Source organism: Microtus oregoni, unplaced genomic scaffold, assembly GCF_018167655.1.
Source record: "Microtus oregoni isolate MIOR12 unplaced genomic scaffold, Mior012 000007F_ref0000211, whole genome shotgun sequence".
Lineage (NCBI taxonomy): Eukaryota > Metazoa > Chordata > Mammalia > Rodentia > Cricetidae > Microtus > Microtus oregoni.
Genome location: NW_024543066.1, coordinates 39,867,178 through 39,889,214, shown reverse-complemented (window position 1 = coordinate 39,889,214; position 22,037 = coordinate 39,867,178). Strand labels below are relative to the sequence as shown.

General features: G+C 45.2%; 1 protein-coding gene across 3 annotated transcripts in view; it reads right to left on the bottom strand.

Annotated features, from left to right (window-relative positions):
* Positions 1 to 22,037, bottom strand: part of Adgrf5 (adhesion G protein-coupled receptor F5) — a 94,768-nt gene that overhangs the window by 3,535 nt on the left and 69,196 nt on the right. For 2 of the 3 annotated variants that reach the window (XM_041655812.1, XM_041655811.1), the window contains exons 11-21: positions 17,718 to 17,888; positions 15,563 to 15,682; positions 15,201 to 15,410; positions 13,577 to 13,795; positions 10,063 to 10,215; positions 7,990 to 8,198; positions 5,421 to 5,600; positions 2,608 to 4,011; positions 1,498 to 1,539; positions 1,347 to 1,406; positions 169 to 253 (exon numbers count right to left, since the gene is read on the bottom strand). In XM_041655812.1, coding sequence (XP_041511746.1) covers positions 169 to 253; positions 1,347 to 1,406; positions 1,498 to 1,539; positions 2,608 to 4,011; positions 5,421 to 5,600; positions 7,990 to 8,198; positions 10,063 to 10,215; positions 13,577 to 13,795; positions 15,201 to 15,410; positions 15,563 to 15,682; positions 17,718 to 17,888 — 2,853 coding nt within the window. The remainder of the gene's footprint in view (positions 1 to 168; positions 254 to 1,346; positions 1,407 to 1,497; positions 1,540 to 2,607; positions 4,012 to 5,420; positions 5,601 to 7,989; positions 8,199 to 10,062; positions 10,216 to 13,576; positions 13,796 to 15,200; positions 15,411 to 15,562; positions 15,683 to 17,717; positions 17,889 to 22,037) is intronic. The other variant, XM_041655813.1, reaches the window with a different exon arrangement.

The window sequence follows — 22,037 nt, the reverse complement described above, 5'->3', positions numbered from 1 at the left end:
ATCAAGCTCCTGGTCGCTTGTGAACATATAAGCAAGTTCCTGAATTAAACCTTTCCCCTAAACACGGTTGTTTAGATCTGTGCCATGAAGTGGGGGTGGAAGTTGGGGTGCTAGGTCAGGGCCAGTGTGATCTGGTCCACCTGAAAGGACCTGGTAATCACTACATACCTGTTTTACCAAAAAGATTATTAAATCTTCTGGATATCGGAGAACTCATAGAAAACACGGGTGTAGATGAACCCAGGGATGTTGACTAGGAGAAAGAGGGAAAAGACAGTCATCAAACAAGTCCTGGAGACCAGAGCTATTTGGCTTCCTTTGTGTGTGGGGGGGGGGGTCAACTTGCTGCTTTCTAGTGGTCACTTTCCTGGGTGTCTAATCCTATCCCTTCCTTAGGTCAAGTGGTACTCCCTGAACTGAATAAACAGTTTGCAATTATATATGAGTTATGTTCTCACTCCTTCTTCCCCTTCTCTCCTTTCCTTCCTTCCTTTCCCCCTCCTTCCCTCCCTCCCTTTTTCTCTTTACCTGCTCCACCTTCTTTCTTCCTTCTTCCCTCCCTTCCCCCTTTCTTGCATTCATCCCTTTCCCCTCTCCTCCTTTCTCTCTCCCCCTTCCCTCCCCTCCTCCTCTCTATTTTAGTTTTCTTTGCTAAGGAACCAGTTTAGCTCTTTTTATACATGAATCACAAGTTAAGTTGTATCCTTGTTTAAATGCATGTCTTACTGTTTTGTGAACATTTTTTTTACTTTAACTTTACTGTTAGTTTTTCTAGTATATTTTGACATACAAAAGATAGCCAATCATATTGAAGGAGAATAGTTACAATCTAAAAGAATGAACCATAAAAAATTTCATTATTATTTCTTACATTGTTATCTTCTAATTCTTTGAATTCTACCCAGAAGCTTCTCACTGAGAATTTGATTTTTCCCTAAAGAGCTCTATAATGTTGCTGTTGGTTTTGGGTCTCACTATGCAGACCTAGCTGCCCTGGAGTTACTTGCTCAGTAGCTCAGGCTAGCCTCCAGCTTATGGAGATCCTACCGAGTGCTGGAATTACAGTTATGCGTCACTGCTCTGACTGAGATGCCCCGGCAGATGATCTGCCATGGAGAGATGTGGAGTCACATCTTAAAGAGACATGCACAGCACACTGAACCAGAAGATTGGCAAGAAGCAGCAATCATTATATAATCTGTGCTGAAATTAATCATGGAAGCAGAGGCTTTGCTTATATTTCACCCAGCTGATCATGATCCCAAGGCAATAGCTAGTCTCCTTCCTGGTATCACATTAACAGAGTCCATGTATGAACCAGGAAGCCTCTTCAGGACCAGGCTTACCTTCGAGTGCTGAGAAGACCATCTTGACAATGAAAACTTATTCAGCAAAGCTTCCTGCACCTGCATGGTTTAAAAGACACCAGTGTCAACTTGATAGGCTGCGTTTGGCAGGCTAGACATTGCCAGAAACAAGGGCTATCGTTGTTCTTACCTTCTGATCCCAGAGGCAGCCGAAGAGTAAAATGAAGAGCCCCTGTGGGAAGGATTAAGGACTGATTTTAATGGCACATCATCACCCAGTTCCCCAGAAAGCATCCAGCAGCAGGTGTTGAGTCGGCCCCCACCTTCTTCCCCATCTGAGTGGATGTGACGAGTCCAGGACATGAAGGGACACAGTAGTGACCCAGCGAGGAGCCTTAAATGATGGATACTAGGGAAATAATTCCTATTTTCCCTCCAACCATGAACAGGGCTGTGCTAATACACTTCTTTAATCTACATCATTCCTCATTTACACCCTAGGTTGTGAAGACCATCGTGGGATGAGACATTTCTTTCCATGGAAGTATGACTTGAAAACCATTAGGTAAGAAGCTTGAGGCCCACAACACATGATTGGTAGGTTTTGGGATTCGTATGGTTTTGCCACAAGCATCTAAGAGCAAGATGCTTCATGGCGTCCATCTTTCTCTTACAGCTCATCTAACAAACTGGCCTCCGCTGTAAGTGACTAGGTACCACAGAAAAGCAAAGAAATGTCTTCAGCTGAGCAGAATAAAATAGATTGGTATGTACAGGGTGTTCGTTCTTCAACCTGTCTTTCCTGAGGAACTATGTGGTACCCAGTATCTATTTCCTTCAACTGACTTTTGAGAATCGACCTTGAACCAAGGTCTTTATTAGACAGGGAGATACAGTGACCCACAGGAAGCCTCAGCTCACTGATGTGCACAGAGACTAAGTGGAGCCGTGACTTGACTTAGTGGCAGTGCCCTTCTTACGTAGGAGATAAGACTAGGGAAAGATTATCTTGAGTAAACAGCAACATCTAGTTTAGAATGATGACTCCCCTCCTAATTGTACTATGGGGACATTTGGGACCAAGTTATAACATAGGTGATAAAAGGTTCAAGGTTCCATGGAGGCAGAGGATTGTGTCCCTTAGTCTCCCTGAGTGCTTGTAATTACTGCTGCCCGGCACTTCAACCTCCAGTGTGTCCAAACCATTCCCCATTCCTCCTCTTGTTTGTGTTTCTATCATTAGTTCATCCCTCGAGAAAGGGCATTTCCTGAGATGCTGGTGCTTGGCTATCTGGCTTACCTGGAAGGCATTGAGCAGGGTGAAGATGATGTGGAACACGGCACTACTCCCCTGGATCACTGTGGCGAGACCGAACCCCCACGTGAGCCCTAAGAGAGGCGTGAGGACCCCAATGCTCTTGCTGATCTGAAACAGGCTGCTCTTCTCCTGCTTGCCAGGCTTGTCTCCGACAGAAGGCCTGAGAATCTTGGTGATGACCACAACTGTGATGCTCACGTTCACCACCACAATAACCAGTGCTGGGATGGCAAAAGCCAGGAGTGCTCTGGTGTCCTCCCAGTTGAGCCAGCATGCATTCTTCCTCATGTAGACTTCCTGGGGCTGTGTCACCCCCACTGTGATGGATGAGATAACGAGGGGGCAGCCGTAGCCGAGGGAAAAGGCAATGGCTTTCTGGGTAGACTTGCTGGCGTCATGTAGAATGAAGATCAGACGGTAGAAAAGCATGAGACCCAGTGTTAGCATCCAGAAGAAGACGCTGAGGTAGAAGAAGTGAATGAAGAAGGTGGCGGCCACGCAGGCTGTTTCGTTGAGTGGGTAGTGGCCGTCGTGGATGGCACTAGCCACAATGAACCAGATGTCAGCAATCAGAAGGCAGAAGGCGATGTTGACTATACACATGTGGCGCATATAGGAAGTTCGGTTCTTGGTCACCGATTTCCACACCATGGCTTCCACAACTATACAGGCCGCTAAGCTGAAGATGGAAAAGCCCAGCCCAATGTAAGAAATGATATCCAGAAGGACTTTTAGGAGAGATCCTGGATCTGGGGAGTCTGGGGACATGAGGATGGAGAATGATGTCAGGTGGGTACACTTGCAGAAGACCCTGTCCCTATTGTCCCTGCCATCCTCCTCCATAGAACACCCACTGCTGTCCCAGCCCCCTGTGTAGTTGGCGAGGCTGAAGTTCCAGAAGACACACTGTGGCTTGCCACCTGAACGATGGTTGTTCTTGAAAGTCATGGAAATCTTAAATGGCTTGATGATACTGTGGCTGACAGTAGTGGTCATCACCAAGCTGTTGGAAGATGCCTTTTCCTGTCCATCCTTGGCAAGGATGGCTTTCAGAGTCGGGAAGGCCACAGTGACAATGGATGAGTCGGGTTGCAAGTTTCCCAGCTGACACTCATCAATGGCGACATCGCCCCACAAGTCAGAGTCTGTGAAGACAAACTTCTGCTGGTAGAGCTGAGGGTGGCCACGTCGTACTACCATGCTCTTCATCTGAACGTTAGGGTGGAAGAGGAACGGAGGGGTGTTGTCTCCCAACCGTAGCGCTTTGGTAAACCTTTCCACCGAATGCAGGAACTGGGAGCTCTGGTTGCTCTGTTGCTGCAGTAACCTCTCCCAGGACTTGAAGGTGGACTTGTCTAAGATGACGTTAATGGTGGCAAGCACATCCTGCAGGTGACACAGAAGGAGGGGTGGGGGGAACCAAACCACTTTTTCAAGATAAGAGACAAAATAACATTTCTCTGAGTACTGGTTGGGGTAGAGAAGTAAGGGTGGGGAGCAGAGAATCTGATGTGCCACAAGTGCATCTGTCCCCTGCTTTCTTACAACGGAACATGATAGAGGCAGGGACCATAAGGCTGCGGGACTTTGCTGAGCATTTAGTAACAATGACTGTGAGAATCACCCCCTCACTACTAAGACCTACTTAGCTGGATGGGTAGAATTTCTCTTTTTCCTTCCTTCCTTCCTCCTTCCTTCCCTTTCTCCCTCCCTTTCTTTTTTTGTTCTTTTATTTTTGTGTATGTATGCATGTTCATGTGTGTCTATGGGTGCAAATATGTATTTGTGTGTGAAGGTACTGAGGTCAGAGGTTAACACTGGGTCTCCTTCATGCCTGTTGCAGGGTTTCTCACTGAATGTGGAGCTCACTGGTTCAGTGTGGTTACATGGTTGGTATACTCCAAGGATCTTCCTGTTGCTTCCCCAGCACTGGGAGTCAAGCCCTGTGCCCAGCTTTTCAACATAGGTTCTAGAGACTGAACTCAGACTCTCATGATTGCTTGATAAATACTGTACAAACATCTCCCCAGGCCCTTGGCTGACTTTTTTTTTAAAAAATCATAAACCTGTGAAGGCTTTATGGTAGGTGGCATGTCACCAGCACAAGAAAGTCTCAGAAGACATACTCTAGCCCTGAGCATCAAATGAACTATGTTGGGGCCCACAATTCCAGATTACAGCCTGCTGTGGTATCAAAGTGGCAGTGGCAGGAGTTTAAGAGAACCCGACACACACTATATCCATGGTCAAGAGCAGAGTGCAATGGATTAACACATGCATGCAAGGGCTCGCTCACATCTTCTACCTATATAACTCAGGATCCCTAGCCTAGGGAATGATGCCACACACAAATAATATGAAATTTCCTATATTAATTATTTAATGAAAACAGCCTCATATACCTTCTCTGAAGATGACCTTAACTTGGCCAATCTTTCAAAAGTGTGCCAATTGTCCTGCCTCCTAGGTGCCAAGCTGACACCATCATACCCACCTTGCACATATATTTTAGCCGGGCACATATTTTGTAACTGTTTTAATTCCTAGTATTCCTAAAAACTAGTAGGAATTCATTCTATTTAAATTAAGAAATGAAAACAGAGATTCTTTAAAGACATTGAGAACCTTCTGATCTAGAAGCCACTCCCTGCCACGCAAGCTGTGCTAGCCTCCTACCCAAATCAGTGCTCTTGAACATGTGTCTGCATGGGAAGAAGGAATGCTTCTTGAACACAAGTCCAGAGGTATTGGAAAGCAAGACCTTCCAAACTCCCATAGGACTTAAGTACACTTACCCTCATCATTTCCGAATTCACTTGGGTTGGAACTGTTGAGAGCAAATCAAGGATGCTGATGACGGCGCCCAGGCTTCCTGGAGAGGAGCGGATATCCCATTCCTCCTTCCCAGCACTAACGGAAAGGTCCCGCAGGTACGCAGGGAGCTTCTGGTCCTGGGAGGGGCTCTTGATCAAAGCCTAGTTTTAAAAAATGCCAGAATAAATGAAGATATTTTGATCCTGGTGATCTTGGAGTTGTGCTCTCCTTTTTTCTCAATGCCCATAATCAATAGTATATACTGTAAGTTAAAGCCTTCACCCCTTAAACTATCTGTGCGCTCAGGATGGAAAAGATTAAGATCGCATGCGTAGAGAGCCAAGGGCTAAACACATGCCTCCTGAAATCTAACTAGAAACAAAGGAACAATACATGTGATTGCTTCAGAGTTAAAGTAAAATAAACTTGTTATTGTCCACATGGAAACACATTTACCGGTCTTTTCCCTCTATACTACTGATGCTTTCGAGTATGAATATGATTGTCCCTCCTATCTCATTGTTCTATATCTGTTATCGCAGTATAATTATTAAGAGTGCCTTCTTTTACTTTTATAGTCCTGAGATTTAAACAAAAGAAGTACATACGATGGAAGGTGCAAGGGAGTGAAGCCAACTGCAGTCTTATGCAATGCAACTGTGAAGCCTATGGCCCTCAGAAAAGACCAAGATGGCAAGATGGTTGAAATAATGGCCCTCCCATCTTGACACTAACCAATTATTATCTAATTGGAATGATGGCTCATTCAACAGGAAGGAAATTGGAAATCATGCCTGCTGCTAGAAACCTAGTCAACTCCCTGGGGCTAGGGAGGTCACGGATCTTAGAGAAGAGCCAGAGTCCACCACTTCACTCAACCACATAATCCCTAACTGCATTTTAAATTCTTATCCACAGAGAAGTGTGATTTCCAACCCTCACCAACAAAACTTCTCTTTGAAATAGACAGAAACCATCACGGAAGACCACAACTGGTCAAAACACAGAGAATGACAGATCATGGGGCATCCAGCCCAGTAGATACATCTACAACACCACTCCTATGCTCAAGGCTCAGGAAACACTGAGGAAGAAGAGATGGAAGGATTCTAAGAGCCAGGAGACTTGGAACTCAGCTGTGAGACTGTGTCTCCTAGCTTCACCCATGGTACCTCAGTCATATGGCTGCCACAACAAGACCTTCACAAGGACGACAGTAGACACGCTGACATGTAAAGGGGAAATCTCATGGAGTTCCCAACCCTGGACAAAGAACTACAGGCAACTAAGAAACACTGAGAGCAGAGGAAGTAGTCTACCCAAGGGATGAGTTTCCTAAACGGTCATCCAGTATCAAGGGGTCAGCCCTCAAGTCATACACATACAAGCAACAGTGAAGGGATTAAGAAGGTTGCGTATATATATGTGTGTATGCATAAACATATAAAGAGAAAAGGGGAACGTGAGGCAATGGGAAGAATTGGAGAAAGGAAAGAGAATGGGGCAGAATTTTGTGATTATATTTTAATAATAAAAATGCTATTATAAAATAAAAAAGTTGTCTCCTTTTATTCCTGGAGTATCTTGACTAAGACAACAGATTATATCATATCATCTATCTGTATACATCTGCTTCCTAACTATCGACATTTCTAACACTTTAAAAAGAATGTGTTGGGAAAAAAATCTGTCTCCTATAAGAAGCCTTTGATGAGTTTCTCTTCTGTGAACACACAGATATTTATTTTGTTTTAAATACTTTATACTAGGACATCTCCACCAATGTCATTGTGTAGTCAATTTTCAATATTCTCCTAATTAGACAATATGTTATTGAATCTTATATCATCCCTTTATGAAACTATTATAGCTATTCGCTATCAGAGATATTTAAAAGAGATCTAAGGACGTATAATGCGCCACCCCTTGTAGATCTTGGACATGAGAAGCTGAGCAGTTGAGGTCAGACATTCAAGTGATCCCAGAACACAACACACACTTTGTTGCCGTCATATTAAAATGTAACTGGTTTTTAAAGCACTTCTAGGTTTCATTTTTTGAATGGTTAATTTTGATTGTCACCTTGCTGGGATTTAAAATAACCGTGGAAACAAACTTCTGGGCATATCTAAGGGGGGGTTTCTAGTCTGGGGTAAAGTGGGAGAGGCCACTGTAAAGGTGGATGCTCTCATTCCCTGGGTCTGCGGCCTGGGCTGCATGAAAAGGTGAAAGCAGGTGAGCACCAGCATCTTCTGTCTCAGCCTCCTGACTGTGGATGCCATGTGACCAGCCTCCCCGTGCTCCTGCATCCATGCCTTTCTTGCCATGATGAACTTCACCCTCCAGTTGTGAGCTAAAACAACATTTCCTTCCTTAACTTGCCTTTGTCATGTTTATGGTACAGTAGCTAGAAAAGTAGCCAATAAAGCATATTTTGGCCATGCATTTTGGAGAGGTGCATGGCCAACTTTCCTAAGTGCAGAGAATTCTGCTGGGCCAGAGAGATAGCCCTCCTCAATGGCTTAGAGTTGAGGGTTGCAGGTTGCTCACCTTGGCTAGCTGGAGCAAACTATTGATTGGAGCTGAGATGCAGCCTCTCTTCTCCTCCTTCCACTGGGAGCCCACACATTTGTAAGTGACGATCCCACCGATGATCTGGCCAGGGCTTCTGGAAACTTTTGAGAATTGGCACAGCTTCTGAATGACCTTCCCAGGCTCTCCAATACCAATCACAGGATCCTGGCATGTAATATTCTCCCCTGTATCAGAGAGGTGGAAACACAAGGGGCAATCAGGGATTTCTGTCCGTCAAAAGAAGAACAAAGTTACATGGTTTGTGGCTAAATGGATGCAACTAGAGATGACCATACTAAGATCATTAAAGCCATTCTCAGACAAGTACTGTGTGTTGTCTCTCATTTGTATTCCTAGATTGTACATAGATTCATAAAATCATAAATTCACACACACACACACACACACACACACACACACACACACACATATATATATATATATATAAAATTAATGCATGAATGCAGAGATGAAATAATCCAGGGGAAAAGAAAGGACTATTCGGGGAGGGGGAGAAGGAGGAGAGGAGGGAGGCTAAGAGTTGGGGTATACTCAGTATGCACTGCACACTTGTATGAAGCTGTCCTCTTGTTATACAGTTCAGTGCACAGTGGAAACTTATAGTGACATTCAAAATCACACAGAAAATTCAAGACCAGTGGTTAGGGACTGTATGTGACTTTTAAAAAGAAGTTGACACTTTAAATTTGAAACTTTGATCCCCAAGTCCCTCCAAATTCTGAATATTTCCAAACAACAGCACGGAACCATAGGTGGGCAGTTCCTGCTCAGAAACCCTTTTCAGCTGTAAAATCATCTGGCTGTAGGTTTGTTTCCCTGATGGTTCCGGCCTTGTGCATGTGAGGAAAAATGCTGTCTCAGCTGCCGCAATCAACACAATCAGAGCTACTGTGGATAGCAGGAGATTGCTTTACCTGCCTGTCCTGCCCCCTGTCAAGATTATTAAAGATATGTATAAGGATTTTCAAAAGAGACAGTTTACAGGAACAAGGAAGAAGAAATCAGGATCAGGCTGCGCAGCTTTTGGTGCTAGAGTTCACACTGCCTTTGCTCCCAGTGGCCTGGCGAGAACTAAACACCTTCCTTTTGTTCCTGGCTTTCCAAAGCCCCTTATTGCTTTCACCCCACAGCCAATCTGTAATCGCTTTCCTCTGTGCTTCGTTCCCACCTCTCATGCCTAGGACTCTCATTTTGGATGTAGATGAAATCTAAACCATGGAAAGCACCAAGAGCTTAATGTATGCTCATCCAATTAAGAGACTACCCTGTCTGCCAAGGGTCTTAAGGTCATAATGCCTTCCTACTTTATGGGCAGGTCCCAGATACCAATAAGGGAAAGAATGTCCACGGGTATTTAGTAAACCAACTAGGTGGAAGAATTAGGGAGCCTTTGTCTATCAGGGATCCTGTTCCCAGGAAATCATCTTTATCACTCTGCCTCTCTGGTCACCCGGTGACTTCTTCTACATGAGCTCACATAGAAACAGTCCCACAGGACATGACCATGACCTTCCCCTTTGAGAATATGCCAGGTCACACTGGCTCAGTGGTGACAGAGGATGGAGAAGGCAGGCACCTGTCCTTCCTTTCAAATGGTTCCATCTCAGGAAAGGGGTGCTCGTGAGGACATACCCCCTTGACGTTATCCCCAAGGAATCTCAGCGAGACACAGGCACTGCCCACTCCAGTCTGCCTCACAAACCACTTAAGCTTCTGATCCAACCCCAGAATGACTTCATCTCCCAAGATGCCCTCCACTGTCAGCAGGAGAGTTCAACCAAGCAGCCTCTGGCCACCCAGAGTAGTTCTTTACGGTTGTCTCAGCAGCTTTGACCACACCTTTAATCATCTCTCCATCTCACCCCTAGGCCAGAGGCCGGAGAACATGGCCTCTACTTCTTTTAGTATTCCCTATGGTTTACCCAAGGCCCACCACAGGGAATGTATTTTACTGATTATCCAAAAGGAGGCAAGGGATGAGGAGTTCCTGGTCATGACTGTATTTTAGCGTAATTGAAATGCACTTACCCCGAACAAGGGTGAGCTTCATCGCCGGGCTCCGGACTGAGGTGTTGGCCGTGTTGGTAAAGTGGCAAAACACGTCGATGTTTTTGGGACACAGGGGTGAGTTTGCTGGGAGGCTGTATTTGTAGCATGTTTGCCTGCCATTGACTTCTCTCTCTAAAGACGGTGTTATTGAAAATGTGAATTCACAGCATGAGTAGCCAAGACATACAGGTTGTCAAGATGTTCTGATATAAACAAACCTTCCCCAAACACCCCTAGGAATTTATGACATTTATTTTTAGGGTAGGTTCACATATTTATGTGAAAATAACCTCTGGCTATTAGTAAATAAATTCCTCTTTGACTGAGTGCTAGCTAAAATGTCACCTAAACCATTCATAGTTTCAAGTCTGAGTCCATATGCTGCTCGGTATATTGATTGCACTTGATCTCACAGTGATTTACAATTACCTCTTTATTCTATACTTGAAGATTTATTTAAAATTTTAAAAATGATGTGTACCCATGAGTGTCAGTGTATGCTCTTGGTAGTGCAGTTACCTGCAGAGCCCAAAAGAGGGCACAAGACACCACGGAGCTGTAGCCGCTGCTGGTTCTGAACCACCTAAGCTGGGTGATGTGAACTGAACTTAAACTTGGCTCCTCGGCAAGAACAGTGTATGCTAGGAACTAAGACCTCTCTAGCCTGTGGGTCATTCTGTTTTACTAACCAAGAAGCATCAGTAGAGACAGTCCCCAGTCTCATTTATCTCTCCCAGGGCTTGTCTCAGTATCTGGCACATGAAAACACCCAGTTTATGCATAATGGCATCAGAATATGGAGACAATGGCATTCTTCAATATCTGGACAAGTTCTCTGTCAGCCAGTAATGTAACATTGCCCTCTCTATCTAACTGAAGTCTTACTTTTTTAAACTTCCAATGCCTTTTCAATCTGGCCTACTTATTTATGATATTTAGTGTTATATGCATTTCATTTTATATAGCATGGGCCTTTCTAGACGTTAAAATAAATACCTAAATTATTTATTGTTATTATTATTATTAATTTACTTATAATTTATGTGTGCCTGCTTTTCTGTATGTACACTGTGTACATGCAGGATCTCACAGATGTCAGAAGATGGTGCCAGATGCCCTGGAACTGGAGTTAGAAGATGGTGCCAGATGCCCTGGAACTGGAGTTATATAGATGGTCGTAAGATGCCCAATGTGGATGCTGAAAGCCAAACCCAGGTCCTCTGTGAGAGCAGTAAGGCCTTCAAATTGTAGGAGGCTTGGAGGTTTGTGTGTTCACAGATAAGCACTAGGGAACCAGGAATGTTAAACACACAGAGCTGTGCCTTTAAAGGAAGGGATGCATAGCCTGTCATCCGCCCAGAAGGCTCGGAGCAGAGGTTAATGGCCTGGTGATCTTTGCACTATCTGTATGACCAAGACCACAATGAATCCCTTCCCAGGACCTTATCATGAGTTTCTTTTTCTCAGTCAATCCATGGGACCTATCTTTATGGAAGGTGTCACGTGTACTTTACAAAGATGCAGTCATGTCTGATCTTTATTTAGCTTATTACAGCAGATGACATACTTTGTTCTTCACGGAGATTTATAAATGCTTATTGAGCACATGGGAATAATTATCATCAGGGACGTTTTCACCAAATGGCACTGTTTAAATATGCCTAAAATAAACTACTTAGGGTCAGACTCCTGAAGTTTGAATCAACACCAGTTACTTAGCCATGTTGTACCAAATTGCCTTCTATCTCCAATGGCTCACTGCTCTGCTCGCCATGGTGGATGCAGAGACGCCTACATTCAATCATTGAGTCATCTCTATGAGTCATCTAAAAAGGCTCCTTTTGTTCCCCATTTCTCAGGCTGAGCAAATTCCCAAAGACAGTCATTGGAAGAATTAGTAAGCTGTGTGTAATTGAGATTTGGAGTTGTGGGACATTTTAGAAGAGAGGATTTGAACTTTGTTTTATTCTGTTTTGCAAGACGATGACCAGTGAAGAGCTAGAAGCTAATTACTATTCCTCACCTTAGGGTTCCTGAATCCCACACAGTGCAAGAACAATGTCCAAAGGGGGGCAAGAGTAAGAAGCTATACTGTTTAGAGAACTTGCGTGCACCCAGAGACAAAGCCAGACTTCTAACTGTGATTAATGGCTTTTGTTTTTCTGCCCTAGTCTCTACTGAGCATGTCACCCTTTGGCAATCCGCCCATTGTGCCAGGAGTGGGATGTGGCAGGGAGTGGCTCAGCCACCATTTAAAGAAAAAAGGCTAGGGCTGGAGAGATGGCTCAGTGTTTAAGAGCATTGGCCGCTCTTTCAGACAGCCTGGGTTTGGTTCCCAGATGCCAATGGTGGCTCATAACCATCTATAACTCCAGTTCCGGGAGAATCAACACCCTCTTCTAACTTCCACAAGCTCTGTACAAATGTGTTGCACACACACATACATACAGGTAAAAAACACTTATACACATGAAGTAAAATAAAAAATGTTTAAAAACAGTTGGTTTGATTTTGTTGTTGTTGTGTTTTTTTTTTTTTTTTTTTTTTGATTTTCGAGACAGAGTTTCTCCGTAGCTTTTGGTTCCTGTCCTGGAACTAGCTGGAACTAGACCAGGCTGGCCTCGAACTCACAGAGATCCGCCTGCCTCTGCCTCCCGGGTGCGGGGATTAAAGGTGTGAGCCATCACAGTCCGTTGTTTGTTTTTTAGACAGGCTTTTCCTGTGCAGCTCTGGCTGACCTGGAACTCACTTTGTAGACTGAGCTGGCCTCACGTACCACCACCTGGCCTAAAAAACTGTTTTAAAGAGCACGGTCTTCCTGAGACCCAGAGCCTTAAGCTCAAGGCTCTGGGATTCTGGTAATGCCAAATTCCTTCAGGAAGCATAATTGCTAGAGTGTGGGTCTTTCTTTCTTTTCCTCTGTGGTGCTTGGCTGGTTTTTGCTTTCTGCCCCAGTTTGGAAAGATTATTGGGCCATTTTCTATCAAGTTCTCTTAGGCCACAGAAAGAGGGGTTATCAGAATGTCTGCTCAATGACAATAAGAGAGTGGAGCTGAATCCATGGTTCCACCCACAGGTGCTTCAAACTAGAGAGTCGTCCGTCATACCCCACAGCAAGATAACAAGGAAGGCTCCATGATATTTCAGCCCTGATGGAGTCTCTATCCAGTCCTGAGGACTGATCCCATGGTCCTCCCACATGCCGGGCAAGTGCTCTGAAGAAGAGCTACATCCTCGGTCTCTTTTCATTTTTTGGTTTTACTTTGATACAGAGCCTCACTAAGTTGCCTAGGTCATCTTTGAATTCCCTATGTTGCTTAGGCATTCCCTATGCGCACAGACCCATCTGCATCAGTTTCCTGAGTAATGGGGATTACATTCCTGTACATCAAGTGTGGCTCCGTCTCCAGAAACGTTTCAATGTCTGTTTTAAGAGTAAAACATCCTATCTATGAGCTAATGTGACCTAACCATGGGACGGTCTGCATCTCACCAGCAGGAAAGGGTGAGGAATCGACGTGGAAAGTGACGACGTACTCTTCCCCTTTCTCCTCTTCCACGCAGCACCTGAACTGATGGGAACTGGTGCACAGACCACTGGCTTCCAAAGGATCCACCATGATATCTGACTCCAGAGGTAGTGGGTGGATGGTGACATCTTTGGTGGCGATACTGTATGAATTCTTGTATCTAAATATGCAGTGGTAGGTTCCTGAGGGGAGGGAGCAAAAGGGAGACAGAGAGAAGTCATCACTCTTAAAGGGCATCACTGGCGATAAAGAGTCTTAGCTTTCCTTCCCAAACTTGGGTAAGGAAGCTGGGAGAGCTTGACTGATTTCCCTCCTAGGAACTTCCCATGTCCTAAAAACTAACCAATAACGCTCCTTCTTTCACATACACATTCACTTCAACCAATCAAATTAAATGACTTATCCAAGGGTAAGAGTGAAACTGGGTGCCAAACTTCCTGCTCCATGGTTCTCCCACAACCATGGAAAGAGTGGGAGTCTGGTGGTGTGCAGAGAAGAATGTTTGTAAAGATCTGGGACGTGATGAACCCTGTGGTTCCATCGCACCCACTTGTCTGTCTAAATGAGTGGTCCCTTAGGCTCCAGGACACCATGCCACCCGAGGACAAACCACCATTGAAGCAGCTGCCCTGGATGTTTATGTACTTAGAACAGTAATTACTGTATCATAAAAGATCCATGGATCAGCTGCTGCCACACAGGTCTACTGATTCCTTACCGCTCTCCAAAACTTGTACTTCCTGGCAACACTAACAACATAGAGTTATAAACAGGAAATACAAATACTTCTCTTATTAAAACCAGACATGTAAACACTTCCCAGAGTTTTCATAGTACAGCTGGGTAGTGTAGTACCAAGCATTTAGTAAAGGTGTATTATTATTATTAGTGTGTGTGTAAGTATGTGTGCATGGGAGTACATGTGTGTATGCATATGCATGTATATGTGTAAACACATACATGTGGAAATCAGAGAACAATCTCCAGTGTTGTGTCTCCTAGGCACGTTCCATCTTCTGTTGGAGACAGAAGTCTCTCCTTGGACTAGAAGTTTGCCACGAAGGCTAGACTAGCTGGTTAGCAAGCCTCCAGGGATTCGCCTGTCAGGACCAGCTCTCCTCACCCCCTGCCAATCACTGCTGAGGTTGCAAGCAGTCACTACTCTGCTGAGCTTTTATGTGGCTTCTGGGGATCAAACTCAGGCTTTTCTTCTTGCAAGGTAAGTGCTCTCCTGACCTGTCTCCTGACCAAGCTGTTTCTCAGGCTGTCGTGAAGTTATTTAGAAACAACTCTTTCTGTCATGAAGCAGGAGTGCAGGCTGTGGACTCAGATGCTAACGCCAATCCAGTCTACACAATCAAACCTGTACCATCATGATTAATGTTGCATTTGATCATTGTATGCCACATCTATAAACAGGAGAATGCTATCTACCCCTAAAGGACTACCATATCACCCACAAAGAGCGATTAATATAGTCACCATAGGCATGCCCCAATTCAGAGCCTTTGGAAGCATCTGCTGCTTGCCATTGCACATTTGCAGGAGTCTAGACAGTCTACTGCAGGGGTCTGGCCCCTCCCTTACCATTCCACTCCCTGGTGGAGGTCTTCACTGTCAGCACCGACTCTGCTCGATCCCCTTGCCTGCTCATGGTATAAAACCTTGGGTGGATTTTAATACCAGCGGAAGTGTTCCAGTACACCTCATCATAGTTACTCACGTCGCTGCTGCATGAGATAGTGAAGCTTTGTCCCTCAGAAACAGAAATTGGGTCCGAGGTTATTGTTAGGCTGGCTGAAAGAAGGCAAACAGGACAGACAAGACAAAAGCGACAACAAATCCAATGTTTAGTTTTTCGGATGACATCAACACAGGAGTGAAAATTTAAGACAGAGACAGCAACACGGACCGTCCTGACGCTACTCGTGCCAACGCGGGATTGGTACCTTGCTGTTCCTGGGCTTTACTTGTTTCTAGGCTGTTGGCGGTGGTGCTCTGAACTGTACTCACTTCCATCACATGCCTTAGGACCTCGGGCACTTCCCCTTTGTAGCTGGAATTATCTCCTGATGATTAGCAGGGTAAAAGGTTGCAAACTTAGGGATGTTGGCTTCACCCAGGCTCCCCTCCCACCTCCTCTGCGACCCCTCAAGGAAAAGATAGAGGACTGAGTTCTCACAACGCACATCAACTCTTTAGACACGTTCCCCCACAACACTGCGTCACGTCTTGGAAGAGAGCTGTGCTTACCACTGTACCACCAACATCACACCACTGTGACGATGTATCTGTCTCCAGTAAAAAGACAGCCTTTAGCCCCTGTTGGTGTGTCCTTAGCATTTACTGATGGTCTAGTATATAGTTAGTGCTTCATAAACAAAAGAATGAATCCTTGATTTAGTTTTTCCCTAGACAGATCATAAAGTTCACTATCCAAATAATTATACTTAGACTATCTTAGGCAGACTGGGATTGTTTATAGCTATTTGGTTTTAACTATATACAATATTATAACCGAAGTTATATACATGCTGATGTCATGTTTACTGCTATTTTTGGCATTCTCTCACAGATTCCTAAGACATTGTTTGTTGGCAATGTTGAGACCATTGTGGATCTAGATGCTGATATGAAAATCCCACAGTTTATTTTTCTATTGTTCTATTTATTTTTCCTTTTCTCTGGGAGCATGTCATTCCAATGATTGACATCTCAAAATGGCACTTGCTTTGGCCATCCATGGAGGCGAATTGCTCATTCCTTGAGTCAACCACCACAGGCCTGCCTCTCCAAGCAATATGAATCTTATTCTTAACAATGATCCAAAGAAGCCAGTGCTTTCCATAATGTCTTAGTCATAGTTCTCAGGCTGAGGACACACAATAGTGTGTCCCTCACTCTGCCCTCTCTTACTGGAGGGATCTGGAAATGGCTCTCTGAGGGCTTAGCCATGTCTGAGCAGAAAGCAAAGCCTCATGGACCCAGAAATCTGGTTCTCTGGTTCTCTTGTCCTCAGAAGAGGTCAGATGACCAGACCAGGGGTTTTCAGCAAGGATTAACAGTGCCTCTACAATATGCCCCCAGGGTTCCAGATAAAAGCTAAGTCTCGTGTGCCGGCAGGAGAGGAACCAGGCGCCTGCCCTAGAGGGACTCCTTGAGGACTCTGGGAAATTGACAGTGCTCTGTGGTGAAAACTGCCATGCCTATACACTCTTGTTCTAACTCAGAGAGCTGTGCTGTAGAAGGGGCCCACACGAGCCTGTGCTGTTGTATAAACACTAAGTTCGAATAGCAGAACACTCACAGGAGACAAATAGTTATTGTTGTCATGACACTTCTCATAAAGGCTGCAAATGGTTCCTTTTCATAGGCTTGGTGGAAGGAAAGTTTTACAGCGTTGGTGATTCTATAATGCTAGCTGATTAATGACGTCTTTATTATTTTGATTGGCGTATTACCAGCACTATGGTTTGGATGAGAAATGTCTCCCCTAGGCTCGTGTCTTTGGACACTTAGTTCCCAGTTGGTGATATTGTTTGGGAAGGTTACAAAACCTTTAAGACGTGGAACTTGCCAAAGGAAGTACGTCACTGTGGGTGAGCGCACAGGTTTTACAGCCTGCCAACACTTCCTGTTGTCTCTCTGATTCCTATGTGTGGATATCAGGAGGCACCATAGGACAATGCCAAATGCTCAGATTGTCCTAACTCTGCAGTGCTGTTTCTAGGACAGGCAGACTGGAAGAGGAATTGAGAAACAGCAGGGAAGCGAGTGAGGATGTCGGAACTTAAGGAGGGGAACTGAATTGGGAAGGAAAGGGGGTTAGCTGTCACATGAATTTACTGAGCTGGTCGGGACACTGTTCCCCCAGCCCATCTGCTTTCTTTATCAAAACTAGGGGATTAGTTTCTCACCGCTCTTTCCCACTTGACCCTTCCCAACTTAAAATGGATTCCATCTGACTTGAAATGGCATAGAGGGGCATCCAACCACCATCCCACTCCCAGGGAAGGCCCAGCTTTATTTAGCCCACTGGTGATCCCAGTTGATTGGCAAGGGTACCCTACATCTGTCTGAACCGTCTACGGCAAGAGTTCTTACCTACAGAGACGAACGTCACAGCTATGTTCTTACTGCCTCTGGCTCCGTAGGGACTGACGAACTCACACGTATAGGTAACTGTTGTTCCAGAAGACCCACTAGGACACTGGGTTCCATCTGCCTTGAGGGTGTAAGTGCTGCAGCTTGAGTCTAGATCTGTTTCTGGGATCCCTGAAATGACACAAACAGATCTGTTGACGTCACGGTTGTCTGACTCTGAATTAGTAGCAAGCTTTTTAGTGGAAACTTCCGTTTCATACTTTTTCAGTTGCTAGCAGCTTTATATTTCTAAAATCATCATTTCCATTCCCAGAAACAGCCCACCCTCCAAATCATCTTCCCGGGGCTTCTAGAACAACCCTGTGTATGACTTTTCCCACTCTGGTCTCCATTTCCAACCTGCCCACTTCATCTGCTACTGTAGACCCCAGACATTCCCTAAACATTTACACCCTCCCAAAGTGAGAGACACAGAGTAAGTTGATGGGTTAGTGTCCAAATAAATCCAGGCTTTCAGCTGTAGCAGGTCAGCTGTGCTGTGCTGGCTAGTTTTATGTCAACCGGACACAAGCGAGGGTCGTCAGAGAGGAGGGAGCCCCAGCTGAGAAAAATGCCTTCATAAGATCTGGTGTAAGGCATTTTCTTAATTAGTGATCCATGTGGGAGGGCCAGCCCCTTGTGGGTGGTGCCATCCCCAGGCTGGTGGTCCTGGGTTCTATCTACATGAAAGCAGGCCGAGAAAGCCATGAGGAACACCCCATTAAGCAGCACCCCTCCACAATTTCTGCATCAGCTCCGGTCTCCAGGTTCCAGTCCTGCTTGAGTTCCTACCCTCACTACTTTTGATGGTGAACTGTTATATGGAACTGTGGGCATAATAACCCCTTTCCTCCTCCAAGTGCTTTGGTCATGGAGTTTCATTATGCCAGCAGTCACCCTAGACAGATGCCTTTATTATTTTGATTGATGTATGACCAGTGTTGGGGTTTGAATGACAAATGTCCCCCATAGGACCATATGTTTGAAGATTGGGTCCCCAGTTAGCACTGCTCTCTGGGAAGATTGTAGAACCTTTAGGATGTGGGAACTTGCTGAAGGAAGTACATTACTGTGGGCTGGCTCTAAGCTTTCACAGCCTGGCCACACTTCCCGTTCTTGCTGTGTGTGGATGAAACATGAGCACACCTGGCCTCCAGGCCTTCCCTATCCTGGTGGACCGTGTCTGCCCTGGAACTGTAAGCTGGAAATAAGCCGTGGCTTCTACATCTTGGTTTCTTCTCCGGTTATTCTAGCAGGGAGGCAGAAAAGCGGCTCCTACAACCATCTTCCTACCCGAGGGTCTGTTGGAGTAACTCCGCCCATTCCCTCTCTCTTTCATGTTGACAAAATCACTTCTAATTCTCTAAAGACGTCCTCTCTCTGCCCATCCTTTCTTGAGCTGAGTTCTCAGAAGAAAGCCACATCTGTATTAGGGTTCTACACGGTTGATTGACTGTAGAAATTTAAATCATTGCCCTCAGACAAGAGTCAAATCATTGGCCAAGTCTGCCCATGTGAAAGGCCCTCTTCCCACAACATCTCTACTTTTCATGATGTTTTTGCATGTGTTATCTCTGGCTTCCCACTCCCACTTTACATCTTGAAACTGACGTTTGTCACCCTCTGCTTTAGCAGAAGTATTTCCTGAAGACCAACAAGAACGTCCTTTTTCCTCCATCCTGGGCTTTTCTCCATACAATCTGCACTATGCCCTCCCCACTGCCAGCCACCTGCTGTGGCTGCTTGAGCCTGCGGGTCTGTCCTTTATCTTTTTTTTACTCATCCTCCTGGATCTCATTTCTAAGGCCCTATCCGAGCATCCTTCTTAAATGCATAGGATGCTCCCTGCTTTGTCCTTAACCCAACTCCCTCCACCCCACCCCGCTCTTGCTCATTTTCTCTTCATTCTTTCAGCAACCTCACAACTTTGGCTCCTGTCATAAATTGAGATTGGATGACTTCCCACACGACTCTAAGAAGAATGTCCTGCTTGGAAACTTCTGAGGCAAATTCCCAAGTGTTGATTTGACATCTCTGTTACCCTCAAACTCAACACATGCAATTTATTTATTTTTCCCCAGACAAAACTCACACATCCAGTGCTTCCTCTTACTGATATTGGCAGAAACACAAATTAAAAATCTTAAAGGCCACTTTAATTACCTGCACTTCCTCACATTGTACTTCTACACACTTGTTTAAAAAAAAAAATGGTCTTGAGCTTAAGCTCCTGAAACAAGGCTGCCTCCATCAAAGCAAGGTCACTCTCCCAGGCCCCGCTGTTTGTTTTCTGAACTTTGCAACTGATTACATCTGGGTCTCAATTCTCAGTTAATTCCGCCTTCAACTTACTCATTATGCCTCCTGTAAGTTTCATTTTCTTTTTGTAGTTGACTTGTTTGGGGTTGTAAGACAAGGGCTCACTATATAAGTCAAGCTCGCTTTGAATTTGCTGTGTAGCTCAGGCTGGCCTTTGACTTGTGATTCTCCTGCCTCAGCCTCCTGAGCATTAAGTACACAGAGACACCAGGACGCCCAGGAATGCTTAGTTTTCTAAAGCCCTGATCGTCTAACGTACTTGTGTGTACAGTAAAGTCAGACGTTCTTCTCACAGTGTGTGGCCCTGTGGACTAGGAGTTAGAAAGATCCCTAGTAGGCAGACAGATAGGAAGAGGACAAACAGACAATAGAGATGGCAAACTTCCTTGCCCTTCGTCCCTGAGACAAAAGCCTGGCATCTCAAAACAAAGACCTAGTGGGTTTTTTCCTCCCACTAGTTTCTCCACCTCAACCAACAGACCAGCTCAACAAGTCCAGGGCTGGATTATGGCACAAATATATCTCCACGCTTGTGAGTCTACCTGATGACCTGTCTTCACTGCAAATGACAAGCCCTAAACTGAAGAAGAAAAACCCCCTCAAAGACCCTTAAAACCTCAGTGAGGAGAAACCTGGTTTTAGTCTCCCGAAACCCTCCTTTGCTTTGCAGAAGGTCTTTGTCTTGCTTTCTCTAGATGGGCCTTATTGAGTGTGTTTCTTCTCCCCTCATGAAAGCCTTCTTCAGCTGCTCTTCTGTCATATGGAGATTTCTCCCATTGCTGGCCTTTGCCCTTGATACTTCTTTGCGCCTTTAAATTCTTTAATTGGCAGATGAGACAAACCTGATTCAGACTTCTAGATGGTAGCAACATTTATCACACACATGCCCTAATCTGCCCTTCTCCTTGGCACCTGCCTCTTCATCCTCTCAAAACCAAACCACACCCTGGCTTCCAACACACCCTTCAGCCTCAGACCTGGATGCCAGTGTTTACAGTCACACTTCCCCTTCCTCTTCCTGCTGAATGTAACTCATCCTTAAAAGTCCAGCCTTCTCACCTAACGGGCAAGGTAACGAACGGACCATGCCGAGTGAGATGAATATAGAAATAGACAGAACAATAGGGATGTGCCAAGGACAGGTACCACAAAAGAAAATTCAGTACAGCAGGCAGGTTGAAAGTGGGGAGGGAGGTCATTTCACATGGGTGTCTACGAAGGCTATCAGAGGAGAGGATGTTATTCTAAGCTTTAAAAGCCAAGTGGGACTTTACTAGCAATCAGGGCTGTGGTGTGACATGAGGCTGTCAGTGTGCTGTGGGTACATAAACCAGCAATCCTCACTGTAGAACTTAGCACTCCATCAAGCTGCTTTGGGGGCCAGGGCTGGGGTCAGGGTGGGAGGATAACAAGCTATGCAGGAAATCCATTGTTCTGCAGGCTGGTCAACCTTGCTGGACTTAGGGAAGTCTACAAAGGGGTCACCAGAGAGAGAGGTCCCTGAGCATCCCACTGCAGACTTCCTGGTTCCTCTGCCAGAGGGTGAGGTCTTGTCACCTTCTGGGTTGAAAGCTCCTCCACCAGAGCCATGGGAATTGTGCAAGGCCTCTCCTCCATCTGGCAGCGCCTTCAGGATGCCTGTGCCACCTTTTCCTTATAAACCAGGGAAATGACTAAATGTCCCATGCCAAGTTTTCAGGTTTACCAGATGTCTTTCTTAGTCTTTGCCGGACTAATCAGATGTGTAGGTGAAATGTACTTTACAGTCTAGAGGTTCTCAGGAAAGTGTGGGTGGAGTCTGACGTGTTCAGAGTAAACTAGTAATAAAAACACTGCTTAGTCTTAAGGGCAAAGACTTTGTAACATAAACATGTAGCACACTCTCAAAGTGTGTAGAGCTCCATTTTAGTTCAAAGATTTTTTTTCAGCCGGGTGGTGGTGGCGCACGCCTTTAATCCCAGC